Source organism: Macaca fascicularis, chromosome 1 (genome assembly GCF_037993035.2).
Source record: "Macaca fascicularis isolate 582-1 chromosome 1, T2T-MFA8v1.1".
NCBI classification, from domain to species: Eukaryota; Metazoa; Chordata; class Mammalia; order Primates; family Cercopithecidae; genus Macaca; species Macaca fascicularis.
In genome coordinates, this window is record NC_088375.1 from 210,264,126 (window position 1) to 210,285,451 (window position 21,326).

The 21,326-nt window shown below is 41.7% G+C and overlaps 1 protein-coding gene across 2 annotated transcripts in view; it reads right to left on the reverse strand.

The window, feature by feature from the left end:
* Nucleotides 1-21,326, reverse strand: part of CLIC4 (chloride intracellular channel 4) — a 98,145-nt gene that overhangs the window by 14,654 nt on the left and 62,165 nt on the right. For both annotated transcript variants that reach the window (XM_005544411.3, XM_005544412.4), the window contains one exon: nucleotides 13,349-13,474. In XM_005544411.3, coding sequence (XP_005544468.1) covers nucleotides 13,349-13,474 — 126 coding nt within the window. The remainder of the gene's footprint in view (nucleotides 1-13,348; nucleotides 13,475-21,326) is intronic.

Here is a 21,326-nt window from a genome sequence, read left to right on the forward strand (position 1 = left end):
CTTGGCAACCACAGGGCATGTGCACTCCACCTCCATCTGATAAATTAGAATGCTGGGGAAATAGTTGACTTGTTCAGAGATTTGTGCCAGGCCAACGGGAGTCTTGGAATGAGATTGCTAGAGCAGTGCTGTCCAAGAGAACTTTCTGTGATGATGGAAGTGTTCTCTATCTTCATTGTCCAATACAGTAGCCACTAGTGTCATGTACCTATTTGAATATGAATTTAAATTAATCACAAATAAAATTAAAACTTCACTTCCTCAGTTGCACTAGTCACATTTCAAGTGCTCAGTAGTCACCAGACAGCACAGCTCACGTGCCTTCTCAAACAGCAGTGCCAACCAGATCCTTAGTATGCCCTGCACTAAACCAGCCAGAGAACCCCAAAGGCAGGAAAAGCGCCTAGGCTGGTCAAGCATCATGATCATCCATAGCAGGTTAAGCACAAAAACAGTAGGAGGCGGATCAACCGCTTAAAACCTACACCTGGGATTTCCCAAAACCTCACTTATATTACACATTCCCTAGAATATTTATGAGGGTAGCACTGAACAACAAAAAACTAAGATGTCAGAAAGCACGCTGACAAGTGTTCTATTGTGTTGTCACATTTTTCTACTTTTAGAACAGACGTAATACACCAGCTTTCTAAAACACACACACAAATACATTTTTCACATGTTTAGATTCAAAACACACATACTCTGTGTATATTTCTTCTTCAAACTGGAAAATATATGAAAAGGCTCAATTATTCATCTTCCCCTTAGCAGGACTCATGTCAGCCCCAGGAGTCAGGGCTAGAAGAATTCAGATTCTTAGCCCCATATTAGGGAAGATTAATCAGCTTGAAGGTCCTGCAAAACGTCACTAGAAAATGGACTTGGGAGCAATAAGACTTTAGAAAGAACCTTACAGTGTACTAATTATTTCAATTCATTTATTTGGACAGATTGTCTTGCCAGCTTTCTTTAAAAACGAAGGGGATATAGTTTTCAAAATTTAGTTCAGTTGCAAGTTGTGTTTCAGCTTTTATATTCATGTATCTTCCATTTACTATTTTGGATTCAGGAAGAGATGTATCTTCTAAGTATTGGGCAGAGTACTATATTGGCAAGGAAGATGTAAAGTATCTATGAACACCTATATGCTCAAGACATCTTTCTTTTTAATAGGTCTACCTAGTCTCTAGATAGCTCTCATTTTTTAAGCTTAAAGATTTATCTTATAAACTCAATTATTTACATAAAGAGTTTTTCTATAAAAAATTACAGTGAATTTCACCTGAATTTAGATATCTATATCTATCTAGACATACATTAACCGCACATCCCCAACTATAGAACCCTTTACCCTCTCCATTTTCTTTGTTTCTGCCTGAGCAGAAACAGTTAATCACAGATCCACCATCCCTGGATTTCCTCTGACTATAGAAATAAGCCTCCAGTTTAAATGTTTGTACTGCTTGTAATACAGGACCATCACTGACTCATTTCAAACAAAAAACAGCGCAGTGAACATAGTGCCTTTTCAATACATCTATGTCTTCCTGTAGCCAAGTTGCCCAAATTCTCCTTTTCCCCAACCACTATTTAGCTGTACCTATTTGCACTAATGAAGTAAGCCTCACAGTTCTCAAAATAATTTACAGGAAAAGGCAGGCTTGAATTACAGATCATTTATATATTCATCATTCATATATACAGTGTAATTCTTACAACATGCCCTGTTGTCCCTCTGAGATGAATTACTAATTTTGTACGTGTGTGTGTGTGTGTGAGAGAGAGAGAGAGAGAAAGAGAGACAGAGAGAGAGAGAGAGAGAGAGAGAGACAGAGGGTCTCCCTCTGTCACCCAGGGTGGAGTGCAGTGGCAGGAGCAGCCTCAACCTCCTGGACTCAAGCAATCCTCCCACCTTGGCCTCCTAAGTAGCTGGGACTACAGGCATGTGCCACCACACTTGGCTAGCTTTTTGTATTTTTTGTAGAGATGCGGTTTCACCATGTTGCCCAGGCTAGTGTTGAACTCCTGGGCTCAAGTGATCCTCCTGCCTCAGCCTCCCAAAGTGCTGGGATTACAGGCCTGAGTCACTGCACCCAGCCTGTACTATTAATTTAATGCACAGAATAGTACAGCTATAAGAGAATGTTCACCTCAGATCTCTCATTTAACCTAAAAGGAAATTATGTTCCAGAAAGTTTACACACTTGGCCCCCAAATCACTCAGCTAATTAAAAGTATTGACAAACTAGGCCAGGCACAGTGACTCACGCCGGTAATCCCAGCACTTTGGGAGGCCAAGGCGGGTGGATCAATTGAGGTCAGGAGCTCAAGACCAGCCTGGCCAACATGGCGAAACCCTGTCTCTACTAAAAATACAAAAATTAGCCAGGCATGGTGGCGGGCGCCTGTAATCCCAGCTTCTTGGGAGTCTGAGGCAGAATAATTGCCTGAGACCAGGAAGCAGAGGTTGCAGTGAGCAGAGATCGCGCCACTGTGCTCAGCCTGGGCGACAAAGCAAGACTCCATCTCAAAAAAAAAGTACTGACGAACTAAAACTGAAATCTCCTGTCCCCAGGTGTTTTTGTTTGTTTGTTTGTTTCTATTACAGATCAGATTTTCTCTAAAAGATAAATCAAATTCTAAACCAATAGGTTCAAAATCAACTTTTTTCCATCTTCCCCAAACTTTACATTGTAATTTATGCATTATTATTAGCTTTAGCAAATAGCTTGATCAAGCAATGGTTTTCAATTATTGTGAGAACTCATTTTAACATTTAGCAAAAGGGAGGCAAGTAATAAAAGACCAAGTGTCAATGACAGAATAGACATGAACACCCAGGGTATTTAGACTTTCAGATTAGTCCTTAATTCTCCTTACATCACAGACTTTTAATAGCAGACTAGCTGGCTGGGCGCAGTGGCTCACGCCTGTAATCCCACCACTTTGGGAGGCCGAGGTGGGCGGATCACAAGGTCAGGAGTTTGAGACCAGCCTGGCCAACAGAGTGAAACCCTGTCTCTACTAAAAATACAAAAATTAGCCGGGCGTGGTGGCATATACCTGTAGTCCCAGCCACTTGGGAGGCTGAGGCAGAAGAATCGCTTGAACCCAGGAGGTAGAGGCTGCAGTGAGCCGAGATCGCCCCACTGCATACCAGCCCGGGTGATAGTGTGAGACTTTGTCTCAGGAAAAAAAAAAAAGGGTAGACTAGCTAAGAATGTTTCTATGCTTTTAGGAAAGATCTCAGGCATTTTCTCCTTTCTGGTGTAAATGTAAAAATGAAGGCTGATTTAGCCTTATAAATTCCTTTTTTGTATGTCTCTCTCTCTCTTTTTTTTTTTTTTTTTTTTGAGACAGAGTTTTGTTCATATTGCCCAGGCTAGAGTACAGTGGCACAATCTCAGCTCACTGCAACTTCCTCCTTCCAGTTTCAAGCGATTCTCCTAAGCCTCCCAAGTCGCTGGGATTACAGGCACCCGCCACCACGTCCAGCTAATATTTTTTGTATTTTTAGTAGAGACAGGGTTTCACCATGTTGGTGAGGCTGGTCTCAAACTGCCAACCTCATGATCCGCTGTGCCCAGACTGTATGTCTCATTTTTTACAAAGGCTTAATAACATTTTATAGCATGCTCCTCCAAATCTATCTAGCTTCCTCCTATTTTATCTTTTTATCAGTAAGTTAGCTAAGTATCTAGGCTGTTTCAGTTAAAAATCCAAGTTTCAAAGTTTTTTAGCAAAGTGGTTTCTTCATTCAAGCAAGAACTAAAAAATATACACAAAAATACTTTCCCCGGGACAAGAAGAGAAAGTTCACTTTAAAACCTATAGTTACATACACCAGTAAGTTATTTAATTTGAGCTTTTCATTAGCCTCTCAATGTTAAGTAACTCTAGAGTAGACAATTGCCTGTATTTATATTTGTCATGATTAAATCAGGAAGTGTTCACAAAAAACCACTCAGTCCTCAGTACATCACATGCCAAAAACATATAATTAGAAATGCCAGATTCCAGTCTACCAGCTTGCACAATTCTTCTCCCTTTTCTCCTCATCCTATTTAGAAACAAAAGTCTTATAAGCAGAGCCTGAAGAAGACTAGCAATAAAGACCTGCGACCTCCTTGTTCTGAAAGGAAAAGGCAGTGAGACAGAATGGTTCCTGGGTGCGCCCTAGAACAATATAGCACAACAGAGGAAAGGAAAATAAATGCAGCTTGTGATCCCAGAAACCCTTCCTCCTCCCACTCATCCCCTAGAAACAAATTCTGCATGATGAAAATTATGCTAATTAATTAGCATTTCACATTCTGGGTCCATAGAGCCCACTAAAAAGAAGGCATTCCCACTTCAAACATGCTGTTTCAATGCATACAAATAAATAAAAATTCATCAGAAGAATTAAGATTCACCTCCTTTTTCAAGGAATTTACTGAATTAAGTAAGGGCGGGCACTGTGGCTCACACCTGTAATCCCAGCACTCTGGGAGGCCAAGGTGGTCGGATCACTTGAAGTCAGGAGTTCCAAACCAGCCTGGCCAACATTGTGAAACCCTGTCGCTACTAAAAATACAAAAATTAGCCAGGCATGGTGGTGCACACCTGTAATCCCAGCTACTCGGGAGGCTGAGGCAGGAGAATCGCTTCAACCTAGGAGGCGGAGGTTGCAGTGAGCCAAGAAGGCACCACTGCACTTCAACCTGGGCAACACAGCAAGGTTCTGTCTCCGAAAAAACAAACAAACAAACAAACAAAAAAGAATTCATTGAATTAAGTTTAATAACCACCTTTGGTCCCACTTGCTCACAGTCAAGTAAACTATCTTTGATTTCTCTCCTACCTTTCCTCTAAACTTGAGCTAGCTTTCAATTTTGTACTCATTAAAGCACAATCCCAATTAAAGACTTAACATTTTCCCTCTTTCACAAAAGCCAAACCCAATAAAATGAGAAGCAGAAAGCAGAGAACAGATGAAACACAGATTTCTGAAGTCATACTGATGTGGCTTCAAAAGTATCCCTGCTCTGCTACCATTAACTGTGAAACCTTGGACAAATTATTTGGATTACACCTTCAGTTTCTTCACAAAGTCTTTGCGAGGATTAACAGAGATAATCCACAAAATAACCCACAAAGCACAATGCATGACGCATAATTAGCACTTGAGTGTTATTAATAACAGCACCAGGATAAGCAACATCAAAAACAATCCTTGGTCAGGCACGGTGGCTCACGCCCGTAATCCCAGCACTTTGGGAGGCTGAGGCAGGCAGATGGCTTGAGCCCAGGAGTTCAAGGCCACAGCTTGGGTCACATGGCGAGACCCTGTTCTCAGACACCAATTGAAAGTGATCTTACTCTCTACAAAAAAATACAAACATTAGCTGGGCTTGATGATGTGCACCTGTAGTCCCAGCTACTCAAGAGGCTGAGGGAGGAAGATTATGAGCCTGGGAGGTGGAGGCTACCGTGAGGTAAGATTACACCACTGCATTCCAGTCTGGGTGGACAGAGCAAGGAGCGAGACCCTGTCTCTAAACAAAAACAAAACGAAACAAAAAAAACACAAAGTAGTAGGAAAAATTTTTACCCCTACAGGGGATTTGGCACATTGTGAACATTTATAACACAAAGATTCCCATGTATTTAAACTGAATGAAAAAGACCATCTCTGGTTACAGTGTTTCTATGAATATGCTCAAATATAATGGGGCTGGAATTTTTATATAAAAAAGCAATATGAAAATGTTTATTTTCAAGGTCCAATTTAAAGCGATGATGTCTTACAGGGCATTACATGCTAAGAATCCAGAATATTCCATATTAACTCTACTATTTCTCTTAATGTCACTTTCCCTCAGAGGGAAATGAGAAGGAATAATGAAAATTCTTTTTTTTCCTTCTTTTTTTTTTTGAGACAGGGTCTTGCTGTATCGCACAGGCTGGAATACAGTGGCATGATCTCAGCTCACTGCAACCTCTGCCTCCCAGGCCCAAGCAATCCTCCCACCTCAGACTCCCCAGTACCTGGGACTACAGGTATGTGCCACCACACCCAGCTAATTTTTGTATTTTTTGTAGAGACTGGGTTTCATCATGTTGCCCAGGCTGGTCTTGAACTCCTGAGCTCAAGCCATCCACCCGCTGTGGTCTCCCAAAGTGCTGGGATTACAGGCATGAGCCACCATGCCCAGCCGAAAAGTCTTCATTGTTGTTGTTGAAGGATATAAGAGAATATGAGGAAATGTCCATTTAACTAAAGTCATACGTATGTTATCAGCACACTAATTTTAAAAACTTAAAAATACTTGGAAGAATTCATATAATAAGCACTTCAGACAATGCTTTAAAACAAAAGTTCCCTTCATAGAGAATGAATAATAATTCAAACTGCTTGCTTCTCCATTTATAATTTAATGTTGATACAATGATCTACAGTGACACAAGAGGAAGATCATTTTCAATTAGTGTCTGAGAGCAAGTTGGCAAATATGGAACTTATCTCAGAGCTGATACTTTTAAGATTAAAAAGGTGCTAGGCATGACAGCTTATATCTGTAATCCCAGCAATCTGGGAGACTGAGGCAGGAGGATTGATTGAGCCCATGAGTTTGAGACCAACTTGGGTAACACAGCAAGACCCCATCTCTACAAAAATTTTTAAAACTTAGCGGGACATGGTGGCACACACCTGTACTCCCAGCTCCTCAGGGGAACTGCTCGAGTCTAGGAGGTCGAGGCTGCGGTGAGCCATAATGCCACACTCCACTCCAGCCTGGGCAACAGAGCAAGACCATGTCAAAAAAAAAAAAAAAACACAGACAAAAAAGGGGATCCAGAAGTGGGACATAGTGGTGCCTGCCTGTGGTCCCACTTATTTGGAAGGGTGAGGCAGGAGGATCATCCTACACAGGAGCCTAGGAGTTTGAGGCTGCAGCGAGCCAAGACAGCACTACTGCACTCCAGCCTGGGCGACAGTATAAGACATTGTCTGATGTTTTCTTGTTTTTGTTTTTAAAGTATGGCTGGGAGCGGTGGCTCATGCCTGTAATCCCAGCACTTTGGGAGGCCGAGGCGGGCAGGTCACAAAGTCAGGAGTTCAACAGCAGCTTGGCCAATATGGTGAAACCCCATCTCTACTAAAACTACAAAAAAAAAAATTAGCCAGGTGTGGTGGCAGGTGCCTGTAATCCCAGCTACTCGAGAGACTAAAGCAGGAGAATTGCCTGAACCCAGGAGGCGGAGGTTGCAGTGAGCCGAGATCGCACCACTGCACTCCAGCCTGGGCGACAGAGTGAGACTCCATCTCAAAAAAAAAAAAAAAAAAAAAAAGTTATGGCCAGGCGCGGTGGCTCATGCCTACAATCCCAGCACTCTGGGAGGCCAAGGCGGGTGAATCACCTGAGGTCAGGAGTTCGAGAACAGCCTGGCCACATAGTGAAATCCCATCTCTACTAAAATTACAAAAAATTAGCTGGGCGTGGTGGTGGACGCCTGCAATTCCAGCTACTTGGGAGGCTGAGGCAGGAGAATCTCTTGAACCTGAGAGGCAGAGGTTGCAGTGAGCCAAGATTGCACCATTGCACTCCAGCCTGGGCAACAAGAGTGAAACTCCATCTCAAAAAAAAAAAAAAAGTTATTTCCACTAAGTTGAATGCATGTTCATAATAGTACCCTATTAAGAGATATAAAGCTTCCATTTATATTCACAAATATCCTAGCTTTGATTTATTGGCATTCTAATTATATGCATAGCCTGGAGGAAAAATGAAGATATAGTTTTCTTAATGTTGGTCTGGAGATACTTTACTAGGGATGAAAGGAAAGTTAGGACTCCTGGGAAGGTAGAGATAAAAAGAAGCTCCAGGCTCTTAGAAGGGCAGGAAGGATAGTAGAGGACAGGCTTTTAGAATTTTAGTAGAAAAAAGAATTAAGAAAATAAAGTCTTAGGCTTAGCACAAGATTGTTAACCAGAGAGCAATTCTGCTCACAACAGATGAGAAGCTAGTTATACACAGAGGCATTGTTGTTCATCAGCCTTCCTGCCTACCATCCCAACCATGCACATCACAGTTCAGCCACTCTCCCAAATATACGTATATTATTAATTATAATATACATTACATACTATTTATGTGTAGTATGTGTATAATATATATGTTTATACTATGTATTTAAAATGACTCTTCTGCTGTGGAACACCTGTCATTCCTTTGTTCAACTGCTGAACATCTTTTTATTTTTTTAAATTAAGACAGTTCAAGCGCTGACTCTTCTCTAAAGCCTTTCCTGATTCCATTCACTTTCCGGTCCCACCACCATAACCACCTCTCCAACCATACTTGACTGTACTTGAGGGCAAGAACTGTGTTTTATTTACTAATATATTCACAGTGCTTTGTAGTCCATTAACCCTTTGCAGAATGAATAAATCAATAAATAAATGAATGGATCAATACTGAGTAACTGGGCCAGGCGCAGTGGCTCACACCTGTAATCCCAGCACTTTGAGAGGCCGAGGTGGGCGGATACCTTGAGGTCAGGATTTCGAGACCAGTCTGGCCAACATGGTGGAACCCCATCATTTAGTGGAGACGACATAGGGACAAAGTTTGAGTGGTCCAGATAATCAAACCAGCCACAGCATTCCCTTAAGCCAAAGCCTAATCCAGAGCAAGGCCCTAACTTGCTTCAGTTCTGTCAAGGTAGAGAGAGGTGACAAAGCTACAGAAGCAAAGTTTGAAGGTAGCAGAGGTTGGTTCGTGAGGTTTAAGTAAAGAGGCCATCTTCGTAACATAAAAGTAAAACATGAAGCAGCAAATGCTTATGCAGAAGCTGCATGCAGCCAGTTATCTAGAAGATCTAGCTGATCTATCTAGATCTTCCTTCATCACCTTCATCAGATGATCTATCTAGAAAATCAGATCTACCTTCATCAATGATCTATCTAGAATTGATCTTCTAGATAGAAGACCATTTTCAATTAGTGTCTGAGAGCAAGTTGGCAAATATGGAACTTATCTCAGAGCTAACACTTTTAAGACTAAAAAGGAGCCACGCATGACAGATTACATCTGTAATCCCAGCAATTTGGGAGACTGAGGCAGGAGGATTGATTGAGCCCATGAGTTTGAGACCAACCTGGGTAACACAGCAAGACCCCAACTCCACAAAAATTTTTAAAAACTTAGCTGGGCATGGTGGCACACACCTGTACTCCCAGCTCCTCAGGGGAATTACTCGAGCCTAGGAGGTCGAGGTGGGGGGCAGTGAGCCATAATCGCACCACTGCACTCCAGCCTGGGCAACAGAGCAAGACCATGTCAAAAAAAAAAAAAAAAAACCCAGACCAAAAGGGGATCCAGAAGTGGGTCATAGTGGTGCCTGCCTGTGGTCCCACCTATTTGGAAGGCTGAGGCAGGAGGATCATCCTACGCAGGAGCCTAGGAGTTAGAGGCTGCAGTGAGCCAAGACAGCACTACTGCACTCCAGCCCCTGGGTGACAGTACAACACACTGTCTTTTTTTTTCTTAAAAAAAATGAAAAAAAAAAAGTATGGCTGGGCGCGGTGGCTCATGCCTGTAATCTCAGCACTTTGGGAGGCCGAGGCAGGCAGGTCACAAGGTCAGGAGTTCAAGAGCAGCTTGGCCAATATGGTGAAACCCCATCTCTACTAAAACTACAAAAAAAAAATTAGCCGGGCGTGGTGGCAGGTGCCTGTAATCCCAGCTACTCGAGAGACTGAGGCAGGAGAATCGCCTGAACCCAGGAGGCGGAGGTTGCAGTGAGCCGAGATTATGCCACTATACTCCAGCCTGGGCGACAGAGTCAGACTCCGTCCCAAAAAAAAAAAAGTATGGCCAGGCACCGTGGCTCATGCCTGTAATCCCAGCACTCTGGGAGGCCGAGGCGGGTGAACCACCTGAGGTCAGGAGTTCGAGAACAGCCTGGCCAAATGATGAAATCCCGTCTCTACTAAAAATACAAAAAATTAGCTGGGTGTGGTGGTGGACGCCTGTAATTCCAGCTACTTGGGAGGCTGAGGCAGGAGAATCTCTTGAACCTGAGAGGCAGAGGTTGCAGTGAGCCAAGATTGCGCCATTGCACTCCAGCCTGAGCAACAAGAGTGAAACCCTGTCTCAAAAAAAAAGTTATTTCCACTAAGTTGAATGCATGTTCATAATAGTACTCTATTAAGAGATGTAAAGCTTCAATTTATATTCACAAATATCCTAGCTTTGATTTACTGGCATTCTAATTATATGCATGGCCTGGAGGAAAAAATCAAGATATGGTTTTCTTAGTGTTGGTCTGGAGATACTTTACTAGGGATGAAAGGAAGGTTAGGACTTCTGGGAAGGTAGAAATAAATGATCAATGATCTATCTAGATAGATCATTGATGAAGGCGGCTACACTGAACAGATTTTTAATGCAGACAAAACCTTCTATTGAAAGAAGATGTCATCTATGATTTTCATAGCTACAGAGGAAAACTCAATGTCTGGTTTCAAATCTTCAAAGGACAGGCTGAGTCTGTTAGAGTCTAATGCAGCTGCTGACATTAGGTTGAAACCCATGCTCATCTTCCATTCCAAAATTTGCAGAACCCTTAAGAATTATACTGAAGCTACTCTGCACATGCTCTATAAATGGAACAATTTAAAAAAACCTGGATAATGGCACATCCATCTGTTCACAGTGTGGTTTACTAAATATTTTAAGCCCACTGTTGAGAGCCACTGCCCAGGAAAAAAAGATTCCTTTCTAAATATTACCACTCATTGACAATGCACTAGTCACCCCAGAACTCTGATAGCAGTATACAGGGAGATCATGGTTGTTTTCATGCCTGCTAACACGACATCCATTCTGCAGTCCATAAATTAAAGAGTAATTTTGACTTTCAAGTCTTATTATTTAACAAACACATTTCAAAAGGCCATAGAAAGTGATTCCTCTGATGGATCTGAGCAAAGCAAACTGACCTGGAAAGGATTTACCATTCTAGATGCAATTAAGAACATTCAGCTAGGCCTGGTGGCTCACACCTGTAATCCCAGCACTTTGGGAGGCCGAGATAGGCGGATCACCTGAGGCCAGGAGTTCAAGACCAGCCTGGCCAAAATGGCAAAACCCCATCTCTACTAAAAAAATACAAAATTAGGTGGGTATGGCAGCAAGCACCTGTAATCCCAGCTACTCGGGAGGCTGAGGCAGAAGAATCGCTTGAACCTGGGAGGCGGAGGTTGCGGTGAGCCAAGATTGTACCACCGCACTCCAGCCTGGGTGATAAGAACAAAAACTCCATCCAAAAAAAAAAAACAAAAACGAATATTCATGATTCATGGGAGGAGGTCAAAATAGCAACATTAACAGGAGTTTGGAGGAAGTGGATTCTAACCCTCATGGATGATATTCACAGGTTCAAGATGTCAGTGGAAGGAGGAACTATGTATGTGTTGAAAATAGCAAGAGAACTAGAATTAGAAGTGGAGCCTGAAAATGTAATCGAATTGTTCTACCTTCATAATAAAATTTGAAACGATGAGGAGTTGCTTCTTATGAATGAGCAAAGAAAATGGTTTCTTGAGATAGAATCTATACCTAGTGAAGATGCTAAGAACATTGATGAAATGACAACAAGGAATTTAGAATATTACATCAACTTAGTTGTTCAAACAGCAGGAGGGTTTCAGAAGATGGATTCTAATTTTGAAAAAGGTTCTACTGTGGGTAAAACACTATCAAACGGGGCGCATGTTCTCAGGACCTCTTGAGATTAGCCTCAGGCAAAGAATATTTATTTAAAAATTTTTAAATGCTATCAAACAGTATTGCATATTACAGAGAAATCTTTCATGAAAGGAAGAGTCCATCAATGTAGAAAAATTCATTGTTGTCTACTTCAAGAAATTGCCACAGTCACCCCAACCAGCAACCACCATTCTGATCAGTCAGTGGCCAGCAACATCAAGGCAAGACCCTCATCGGCAAAAAGATTGACTGGCTGAAGGCTCAGATAACCATTAGCATTTGTCAACAATGATTTTTTTTTTTTTTTTGAGGTGGAGTTTTGCTTTTGTCACCCAGGCTGGAATGCAGTGGCACAATCTCAGCTCACAACCTCCACCTCGCGGGTTCAAGTGATTCTCCTGCCTCAGCCTCCTGAGTAGCTGGGATTATAGGCATGTGCCACCATGCCCGGCTAATTTTGTATTTTTAGTAGAGATAGGGTTTCTCCATGTTGGTCAGGCTGGTCTCAAACTCCCAACATCAGGTGATTCACCTGCCTCGGCCTCCCAAAGTGCTGAGATTACAGGCATGAGCCACCGCACCCAGCCTGGCAAAGAAGTATTTTTAAATTAAGGTATATGCAATATTTTCAGACATAATGCTATTATTGCACACTTAAAACACTACAGTATACTACTATAAATATAACTTTTACATGCACTGGGAAACCAAAAATTTCATGTGACTCATTTTATTCCAATATTCATTTTATCACAGTGGTGTGGAACCTAACCCGCAATGGTCTGGAACCATACCCTTCAGGGTATGCCTATAATTATTTTAGACCCCTCTGTCTCAATAATCCCATTCCTGGAAAATATATCTGGACATGGAGGGCAAGAGTCAAGTTAACCAGCATGAAAGGTTTGGGTCAGTAGAAACAAAACATGTCAATTTTCAGGATGATGAAACTGGAAAAGCCTAAAAGAAACAAATAATGCTTTGAACCTATGCCAAGATTATAGTATGATGCAAAACTGCATATTTGCAATTTAGGTAACTATCATTACAGTACATCCGGGACCTAGACATCTGGAACACCTCAAAGAAATAAGTAAATAAAAACTCTGAATCCTAGGGACACGGTCTGAAAAGTCGAAAATTTCCTTGGATTATAGCTTTAGAAAGTTAACTTTAAAATGAACTGAAATCAAATCTCATAGCAGTCTGTGCCACACTCCTGCTAAGATGATTCTTACTGGGTTCAGCTGAAATGTGTCTTTCCCCACTCCTTCTCCTCTTTAAACTTCTCTCTCAGTTTGAGACCTACTGCCCAGAAATAACCAGTCTTTCCTGACCTATCACACACATCCCAAATCTGTTTTTATCATGTACTCTACAGCTTAGACAAATCCCCACCTTTCTTAGTATGGCTTATTGGCCTAGCTGGAAGCCAATTCTTTTATCTGTGTAACATTAATTATAAGAAACATAGAAGAGAGTCCTAGTCATTCCAAATTAATGCTGTGAGAAAGATCTCTACAGACAAGTAACACAAGCTTCAAAGAAGTGACAATATTTTCATACATATTTTCTTTGATACTCACTTGGGAGGGCATAAGACTTCTTCAAGAAATTCCTCAATCTTATTTACATCCGTTTTGACTTCACTGTTGAAAGTTATAAATGGTGGGTGGGTCCCGGGAGCCAAGTTCTGCAGGTCTGCAGGCTTCCTGTTGGGCAAAATATTGGTCAAAATCAGATCATTTTTTACTCTAAAACACCAGTAATACTTTAAATTCTCAAAGTTGGCCAGGCACGGTGGCTTGCATCTGTAATCGTAGCACTACGGGAGGCTGAGGTGTGAGATTGCGTGAACCCAGGAGTTTGAGACCCAGCCTGGGCAACATGGTGAGATCCTGTCTCCACAAAATATAAAAAATTAGCCAGGCATGGTGGTGCACGCCTACAGTCCCAGCTACCAGGGAGGCTGAGGTGGGAGGATCACTTGAGCCTGGGAAGTTGAAGCTGGAGTGAGCCATGATTGCACCACTGCACTACAGCCTGGGTGACAGAGAGACCCTATCTCAAAAAGAAAATAAATAAATTGTCCAGGCGTGGTGGCTTACGTCTGTAATCCCAGCCCTTTAGGAGGCGGAGGCAGGTGGAACACCTGAGGTCAGAAGTTTGAGACCAGCCTGGCCAGCATGGTGAAACCCCCATATCTACTACAAATACAAAAAATTAGCCGGGCATGGTGGCGTGTGCCTATAGTCCCAGCTACTTGGGAGGCTGAGGCAGGAGAAGAACTTGAACCCAGGAGGCGGAGATTGCAGTGAGCTGAGAATGTACCACTGCACTCCAACCTAGGTGACAAAGCGAAACCCTGTCTGAAAAGAAGAGGAGGGGAGGGAAGGGGAGGAAGAGAGATCAAAGTGGTTCTAAATTTTAAAATATATAAAACTGAATAAGAAATGGTATTTTTCACCCAGGCACGGTGGCTCATGCCTGTAATCCCAGCACTTTGGGAGGCCAAGGCAGGAGGATCATGACGTCAGAAGTTTGAGACCAGTCTGACCAATATGGTGAAACCCCATCTCTACTAAAAATACAAAAATTAAGCGGGTGTGGTGGCATGCGCCTGTAATCCCAGCTACTCAGGAGGCTGAGGCAGGAGAATCACTTGAACCCCGGAGGCAGAGGTTGCAGTGAGCAGAAATCTTGCCACAGCACTCCAGCCTGGGTGACAGAGCGAGACTCTATCTAAAAAAAAAAAAAGAAATGGTATTTTTCGACCGGGCGCGGTGGCTCACACCTGTAATCCCAGCACTTTGGGAGGCTGAGGGAGGCAGATCACGAGGTCAAGAAATCAAGACTATCATGGCCAACAAGGTGAAACTCCATCTCTGCTAAAAATATAAAAATTAGCTGGGCACGGTGGCATGTGCCTGTAGTTCCAGCTACTTGGGAGGCTGAGGCAGGAGAATCACTTGAACCTGGGAGGCGGAGATTGCAATGAACCAAGATTGCGCCACTGCACTCCAGCCTGGTGACAGAGCAAGACTCTGTCTCGAAAGAAAGAAAAGGAAAGGAAAGAAAAGGAAAGGGGAAGGGAAGGGGAAGGGAGAGTACTTTTCCACTAGGTATAATAGCTGTAATAGTATTCTAATAAGAAGCAAAGCTCCACAAAATACATAATTTATGGTAAGAAAATTCTTTGATTTTTTTAACCAAAATACAAAATCCATCATTCTCATTCCAAATTAACTAAGGCACTCATTAGAGACAGGGATAGAATGAGGAGGAAAAAAATATTTTGGAGAGTGAGTCTCTGGTTTCAACTCTGGCCCCAACTAACTGTGTAAAGATGGGTAACTCATGACTTCCTTGGGCCTTTTTTTTCTTTTTCTTTTTGGCAAAATAAAGGAGAAAAGCAGCTGATTCCTGCACTCATCTTCACCTTTATAAGATTCCAAATTCTGGTGCTATTTCTTTCCCATGATTCATCGAAGTCCAGGCTTAACAAGGAAAAGGATCACCAGATTAGACTATCTAATATCAAAATTACTTCAATATATAAAAGATGGCATAATGAAAGGCAAAAAGCAACAAAGAATGGACAAAGTATTATAGTGAGTGAGAAAAGCTTAAAATCTACATTACCTAAGGATTTTGTCCAAATTCATTTCAAAGGTCATCAAAAATATCAAATAGGTATGGGTCAAAAGAAATTGATAAGAGACAGATAAAACAAGTGAACATACAGAAAAATGTAAAATAGCACAACTATAAAGGGAATTTAAAAGTAAACAATAAGATATCTTCCTCCTGTTGATTAGGAAAAATTGAAAATACCACAACACACTGATAAAGATGGTGAAACTGTTATGCTGACAACTACTAACAGCAAGAAATGTTTGCACTATCTTATTAAAAAAGCAAAATGGCTCACCCAAACCCACCAATGAATCTTTGGATCAAAAAATGAGATGACCAGATATGGTGTGTTTCCTAATGACAAAATATGAAGTATATAATATAGCATCATGAAGTATTCTTACCAAAAAAGTTGATTCTGAATCTAATCAAGCCTCCAGGGCAGGCTGGGAGCAGTGGCTCATACCTGTAACCTTAGCACTTTGAGAGGCCAAGGCAGGAGGATTGCTTGAGTCCAGGAGTTCGAGCGAGACCAGCCTGGACAACATAGTGAGACCCTATCTCTATAAAAAAATTTTTTTAATTAGCTGTGTGTGGTGGCATGTGCCTGTAGCTGAGGCTGAGCCCAGGGGGTCGAGGCTGCAGTGAATGGTGATCACATCACTGCATTTCAGTCTGGGCAACAGAGTGAGACCCTGTCTTAAAACAACAACAACAACAACAACAAACGAAAGAAAACAGCCTCTGGGGCAGCTGCTTCTGAAATCGTAAGCCAGGAGATCCTTTCACCAGGTGATCCATGATGTCAGAACTATTCTTATAATACTAAGGCATCATTTGCCTTCTTTACTCTCATTCTCCTCTCATGCACATATAAGTAAAGTTTTCCAAATTTACTTGGCTACTTGGTATATCACAAAGTAATGAATACAGAAGCAGACACAAGAAATCTCTTCCAAGATGTGCAAAAATGTAAAAGAATGCCACTCTTCTCACTATTTTTTGTTTTGGGAAATATAGTTGTTTTACATTAAAAATGTTTTATAATAAGTAGTAGGTTCATTATTGTTCTATATTTAAATGAATTAGTAAATAAATATTTTTAAAATTTCTCAGGGTTTTTTTTTTTGAGACCAGTCACCAAAGCAGGAGTGCAGTGGCACAATCATGGCTCACTGCAGCCTTGACTTCCTGGGCTCAAGCGATTCTCTTACCTCAGCCTCCCAAGTAGCTGGGACCAGAGGCACACGCCACCAAGCCCAGCTAATTTTTTTAGGATCTCACCATATTGCCCAGGCTAATTTCTCGGCTTTAATTTCTAATATAGTAAAATCAGTATATATAACCCACATAACTGAAAGCTGTTTGAGGCCTTCAATAATTTAAGAGTACAAAGGGGTCTTGAGATTATTTACAGGAAATGCAGGGAGGAGGGAAAGAGAGGACAAAGTTAAATGATACCACAAGGAAGCAATTGCTAAATTCTGGATTTGGGACAATCTACCTTTCAGCTGAATGGCATTTTTACCAGACACAGGTGGAGGACTGTTACAGATTAAGAAAAGCTTAAGAGACATCACAATCAAACATAAAAAGGAGAAACTGCTTGGATATTGACTTGAACAAAAAATCAAAAATAAAAAGATGTTTTAGAGATAACCAGGGAAATCCCAAATTGTATACTAGGAACTTCAGGAGATAAGAGCATTGTGGTTAGGGAAGAAAATGTCCACATTGTTTGAAGACATACACTGAAGTAAGTAGGGGTGAAATGACATGATGTCTAGCACTTACTTTAAAACATTTCAGCAAAGAAAATAAGAAAAAAGGGACAAAGTAAATGTGGCAAGGTCTTGATAACTGAATTGGGTTTACGGAGAAGTCTGTTCTATTCTTATGCATGTCTGAAAACTTTCATAATTAAAAAAGCAAACTTATAAAAATGTGTACTTCAAGAAAAGTAATACAACAGCACATTGTTTTAAAGAATGTTTCTCCCTCCTATTATGGCCCAGAGTTGTTTATCTTGTTATTAAGTTAGCCTGCCTGCCTTCCTTCTTCCTTCCTTCCTGACCATAATCCCAGCACTTTGCAAGGTCGAGGCGGGTGGATCACATGAGATCAGGAGTTCAAGACCAACCTAGGCAACATGAAACCCCGTCTCTACTAAAAATATAAAAATTAGCTGGACATACTGGTGCATGCCTGTAGTTCCAGCTACTCAGGAGGCTAAGGCAGGAGAATTGCTGGAAGGTGGAGGTTACAGTGAGCTGAGATCGCACCACTGCATTCCAGCCTGGGCAACAAAGCAAGACTCTGTCTCAAAATAAAAAGGAAAAGAAAAGAAAATAAAATATCTAAATATATCATGAAAGTGAAATACTTCATCATCAGAATTTTCAAGATAGAGTGGAATCAAAAAACTATAACCAGTTTATAATCTATCAATTTCCCTCGGTCTTATTCATTTATTCATATTCTCTCTCTGGCTCCATCTTTCAATTTAGGTTAGAAAGCCTCAGGTTTCTATGACTACATTCCAACCAAAGATACAAAGATTTATTTAATTATCTCAATAATTCAAAAATTTTTAACTCAAAGTCCAAGTTCTAGAGTCTATCTTGCTTCCTAAACAAAGAAAAATAAGACATATTTTCTATCAACTTCTATAAGAACCTAACCTCCAAAAGAAGACTTTTAAAAGTCAAAATCTGATTTGATTTTCAACTCTGATCCTTTCACACTGAACATTTTTTAGTCTGACAAGGTAAAGTTTTTCACAAAATGAAACAAGTTAGCCCTCCTTATTCATGGGTTCAGCATCTATGGATTCAATCAACTGAGGATCAAAAATATTTTTTTTTTTTTTTTTTTTTTTTTTTGAGACGGAGTCTCGCTGTGTCTCCCAGGCTGGAGTGCAGTGGTGTGATCTCAGCTCACTGCAAGCCCGGGTTCACGCCATTCTCCCGCCTCAGCCTCCCAAGTAGCTGAGACTACAGGCGCCCGCCACCACGCCCGGCTAGTTTTTTGTATTTTTAGTAGAGACGGGGTTTCACCATGTTAGCCAGGATAGTCTCGATCTCCTGACCTCGTGATCCACCCGCCTCGGCCTCCCAAAGTGCTGGGATTACAGGCTTGAGCCACCGCGCCCGGCAAAAATATTTTTTAAAAGGCCAGGCGCGGTGGCTCACGTCTGTAATCCAAACACTTTGGGAGGCCGAGGCATGCAGATCACTTGAGGTCGAGAATTTGAGACCAGCCTGGCCAACATGGTGAAACCCTGTCTCTACTAAAAATACAAAAAAATTAGCCAGTCATGGTGGTGGGCGCCTGTAGTCCCAGCTACTTGGGAGACTAAGGCAGGAGAATCGCTTGAACCTGGGAGGCAGAGGTTGCAGTGAGCCAAGATCGCGCCACTGCACTCCAGTCTGGGTGACAGAGTGAGAGTCCATCTCAAAAAAATAATAATAATAATATTTTATAGACAGGTAGGTAGGCAGACAGATCGATACCTGGATCTCCTGTCTCTACAAAAAATACAAAAATTAGCCAGGCGTGATGGCACATGCTACTTGGGAGGCTGAAGTGAGAGGATCGCTTGAGCCCAGGAGATCGAGGTTGAGATGAGCCATGATCACACACTGTACTCCAGCCTGGGTGACAGAATGAGACTCTGTCTCAAAAAAAAGGGCGGCGGGGCAGGGGCAGGGGGAGGCCGGTGGTTGCAGTTGTACTGAACATGTACAGACTTTTTCTTCTCATTATTCCCTAAACACAGTGTAATGACAACTTACATAGCATTTACCCTGTATTAGGTATTACAACCTAGAGATGATTTAAAGTATATGGGAGGCTATTTGGAGGTTAATATGCAAATACTATTCCATTTTATATAAGAAACTTGAGCATCTATGGATTTTGGTATCCACCAGGGGTCCTTGAACCAATCCCCCATGGATACCAAGAGATGACTGTAGACCAGGCACAGTGGCTCATGCCTGTAATCTCAACATTTTGGGAGGCCAAGGCAGGCAGATCATCTGAGGTCAGGAGTTCAAGACCAGCCTGGCCAACATGGTGAAACCCCATCTCTACTAAAAATACAAAATTAGCCAGGCATGGTGGCGCATGCCTGTAATCCCAGCTACTTGGGAGGCTGAGGCAGGAGAATCGCTTAAACCCGGGAGGCAGAAGTTGCAGTGAGCTGAGATCGTGCCATCGCATTCCAGCCTAGGCAATAAAAAAGAGTGAAACTCTGTCTCAAAAAAAAAAAAAAGACTGTTTTTTAATCTTGTCATATATAAATTGTGATTACCTGGAAAACGATTTTCTCACTCCAAAGTCATAAAACAGATCCAATGAACAGTCAATTAAATGCCTAAATGTAAGTTAATAATATAAGTCTGTTTTTCACAAGTAGTTTTTTTAAGAACAGGGTAGATTAGATAAAGGGGAAGATGGTCTTGTTAGATATGAGTTCTAAATTTCTTTTCAAAGAATCAATATGTCAGTATGTCAATTCTTCGCCTTCTACTTTTAAACTTAACTTCCTAGTAAAGCAACCATATTCTATAACCTGCTCCACCCTGACACATTCCGATTACCTGCTCCGTCACAACCACGTTTCCGGCCAAACCACTCACCCGGTCACTCTCTTTAAATTAGCCAATCAGAATTAGTTTAGACTGTGCGGTCTAACCCTAGCCAATGGGGGAAACGACACAGCAGCAGGGGTCACGTGCATCAGGGATAGGAACCCCTTCCCCTCCCTCGTCCAAGTGTGCGCTCACCATTGCTCCATCTGTAAGAGCGCACCCTTCCATATAAGTAACTTGCCTTGCTGAGAATTAAAAAGAAAATTTTATATTCGAGTGCTATTTCTTTTGCAGCACTGAAACTTTATTTATAACAGTCTCAATGCTTTAAAAAAAAAAAAAAAAAAAAAACCCGACCGGGCGCGGTGGCTCAAGCCTGTAATCCCAGCACTTTGGGAGGCCGAGACGGGTGGATCACGAGGTCAGGAGATCGAGACCATCCTGGCTAACACGGTGAAACCCCGTCTCTACTAAGAAATACAAAAAACTAGCCGGGCGAGGCGGCGGGCGCCTGTAGTCCCAGCTACTCGGGAGGCTGAAGCCGGAGAATGGCGTGAACCCGGGAGGCGGAGCTTGCAGTGAGCTGAGATCCGGCCACTGCACTCCAGCCTGGGGGACAAAGCAAGACTCCGTCTCAAAAAAAAAAAAAAAAAAAAACCAAAGAGGGTAGAGGTGGGTTAGGGTATGTGGGATAAAATAAATAACACCTATTACTTCTATAATTAATTATGAAAGTTTTTAAGCTCTCTAAACAAAAAGATTCTTAATTTTTTAAAAATTTTTATTCAACTTTTTTTTAGAGATAGGGGTCTCCCTCTCTTGCTGTGTTGCCCAGGCTGTCCTCAAACTCCTGGGCTCAAGTGATCCTCAGCTGTGAGTGGCTGGGACTAGAGAGCACGCCACTGCACCCGGCTCCCAAATAAAAATATTTATTGGGAGAGGGAGAAAGTTAGCATATCAGAGAAAGAAGAACCAAGGTTGAATAAAAAGGACTGGCTTGAAGTCCCAAATAGAAAAGCTCTGCCATTTACCAGCTTCATGACTAAGTAAATTACAACCTCTTTGGGTCTGGATTTCCTCTTTTATAAGATCTGCTTTGTCTGTAAAGATTAAATCAGGCACGTGAAAGTGAACTAAAAGTATGCAAATGAAAGTCATTACCACTTTTAGTATCACATTAACAAAGTATTATGCAGGAAATAAGATTGGCAGTTTTAATTTTAATAGAGCTGATGGTTCATAAATGGTTACCTAGCATTAACTGATTGGTAATAAACAAAGTCTGATTAATTTAGAGTTGTATATATAACCAAGGAAAGTTTAAAAGGGCATA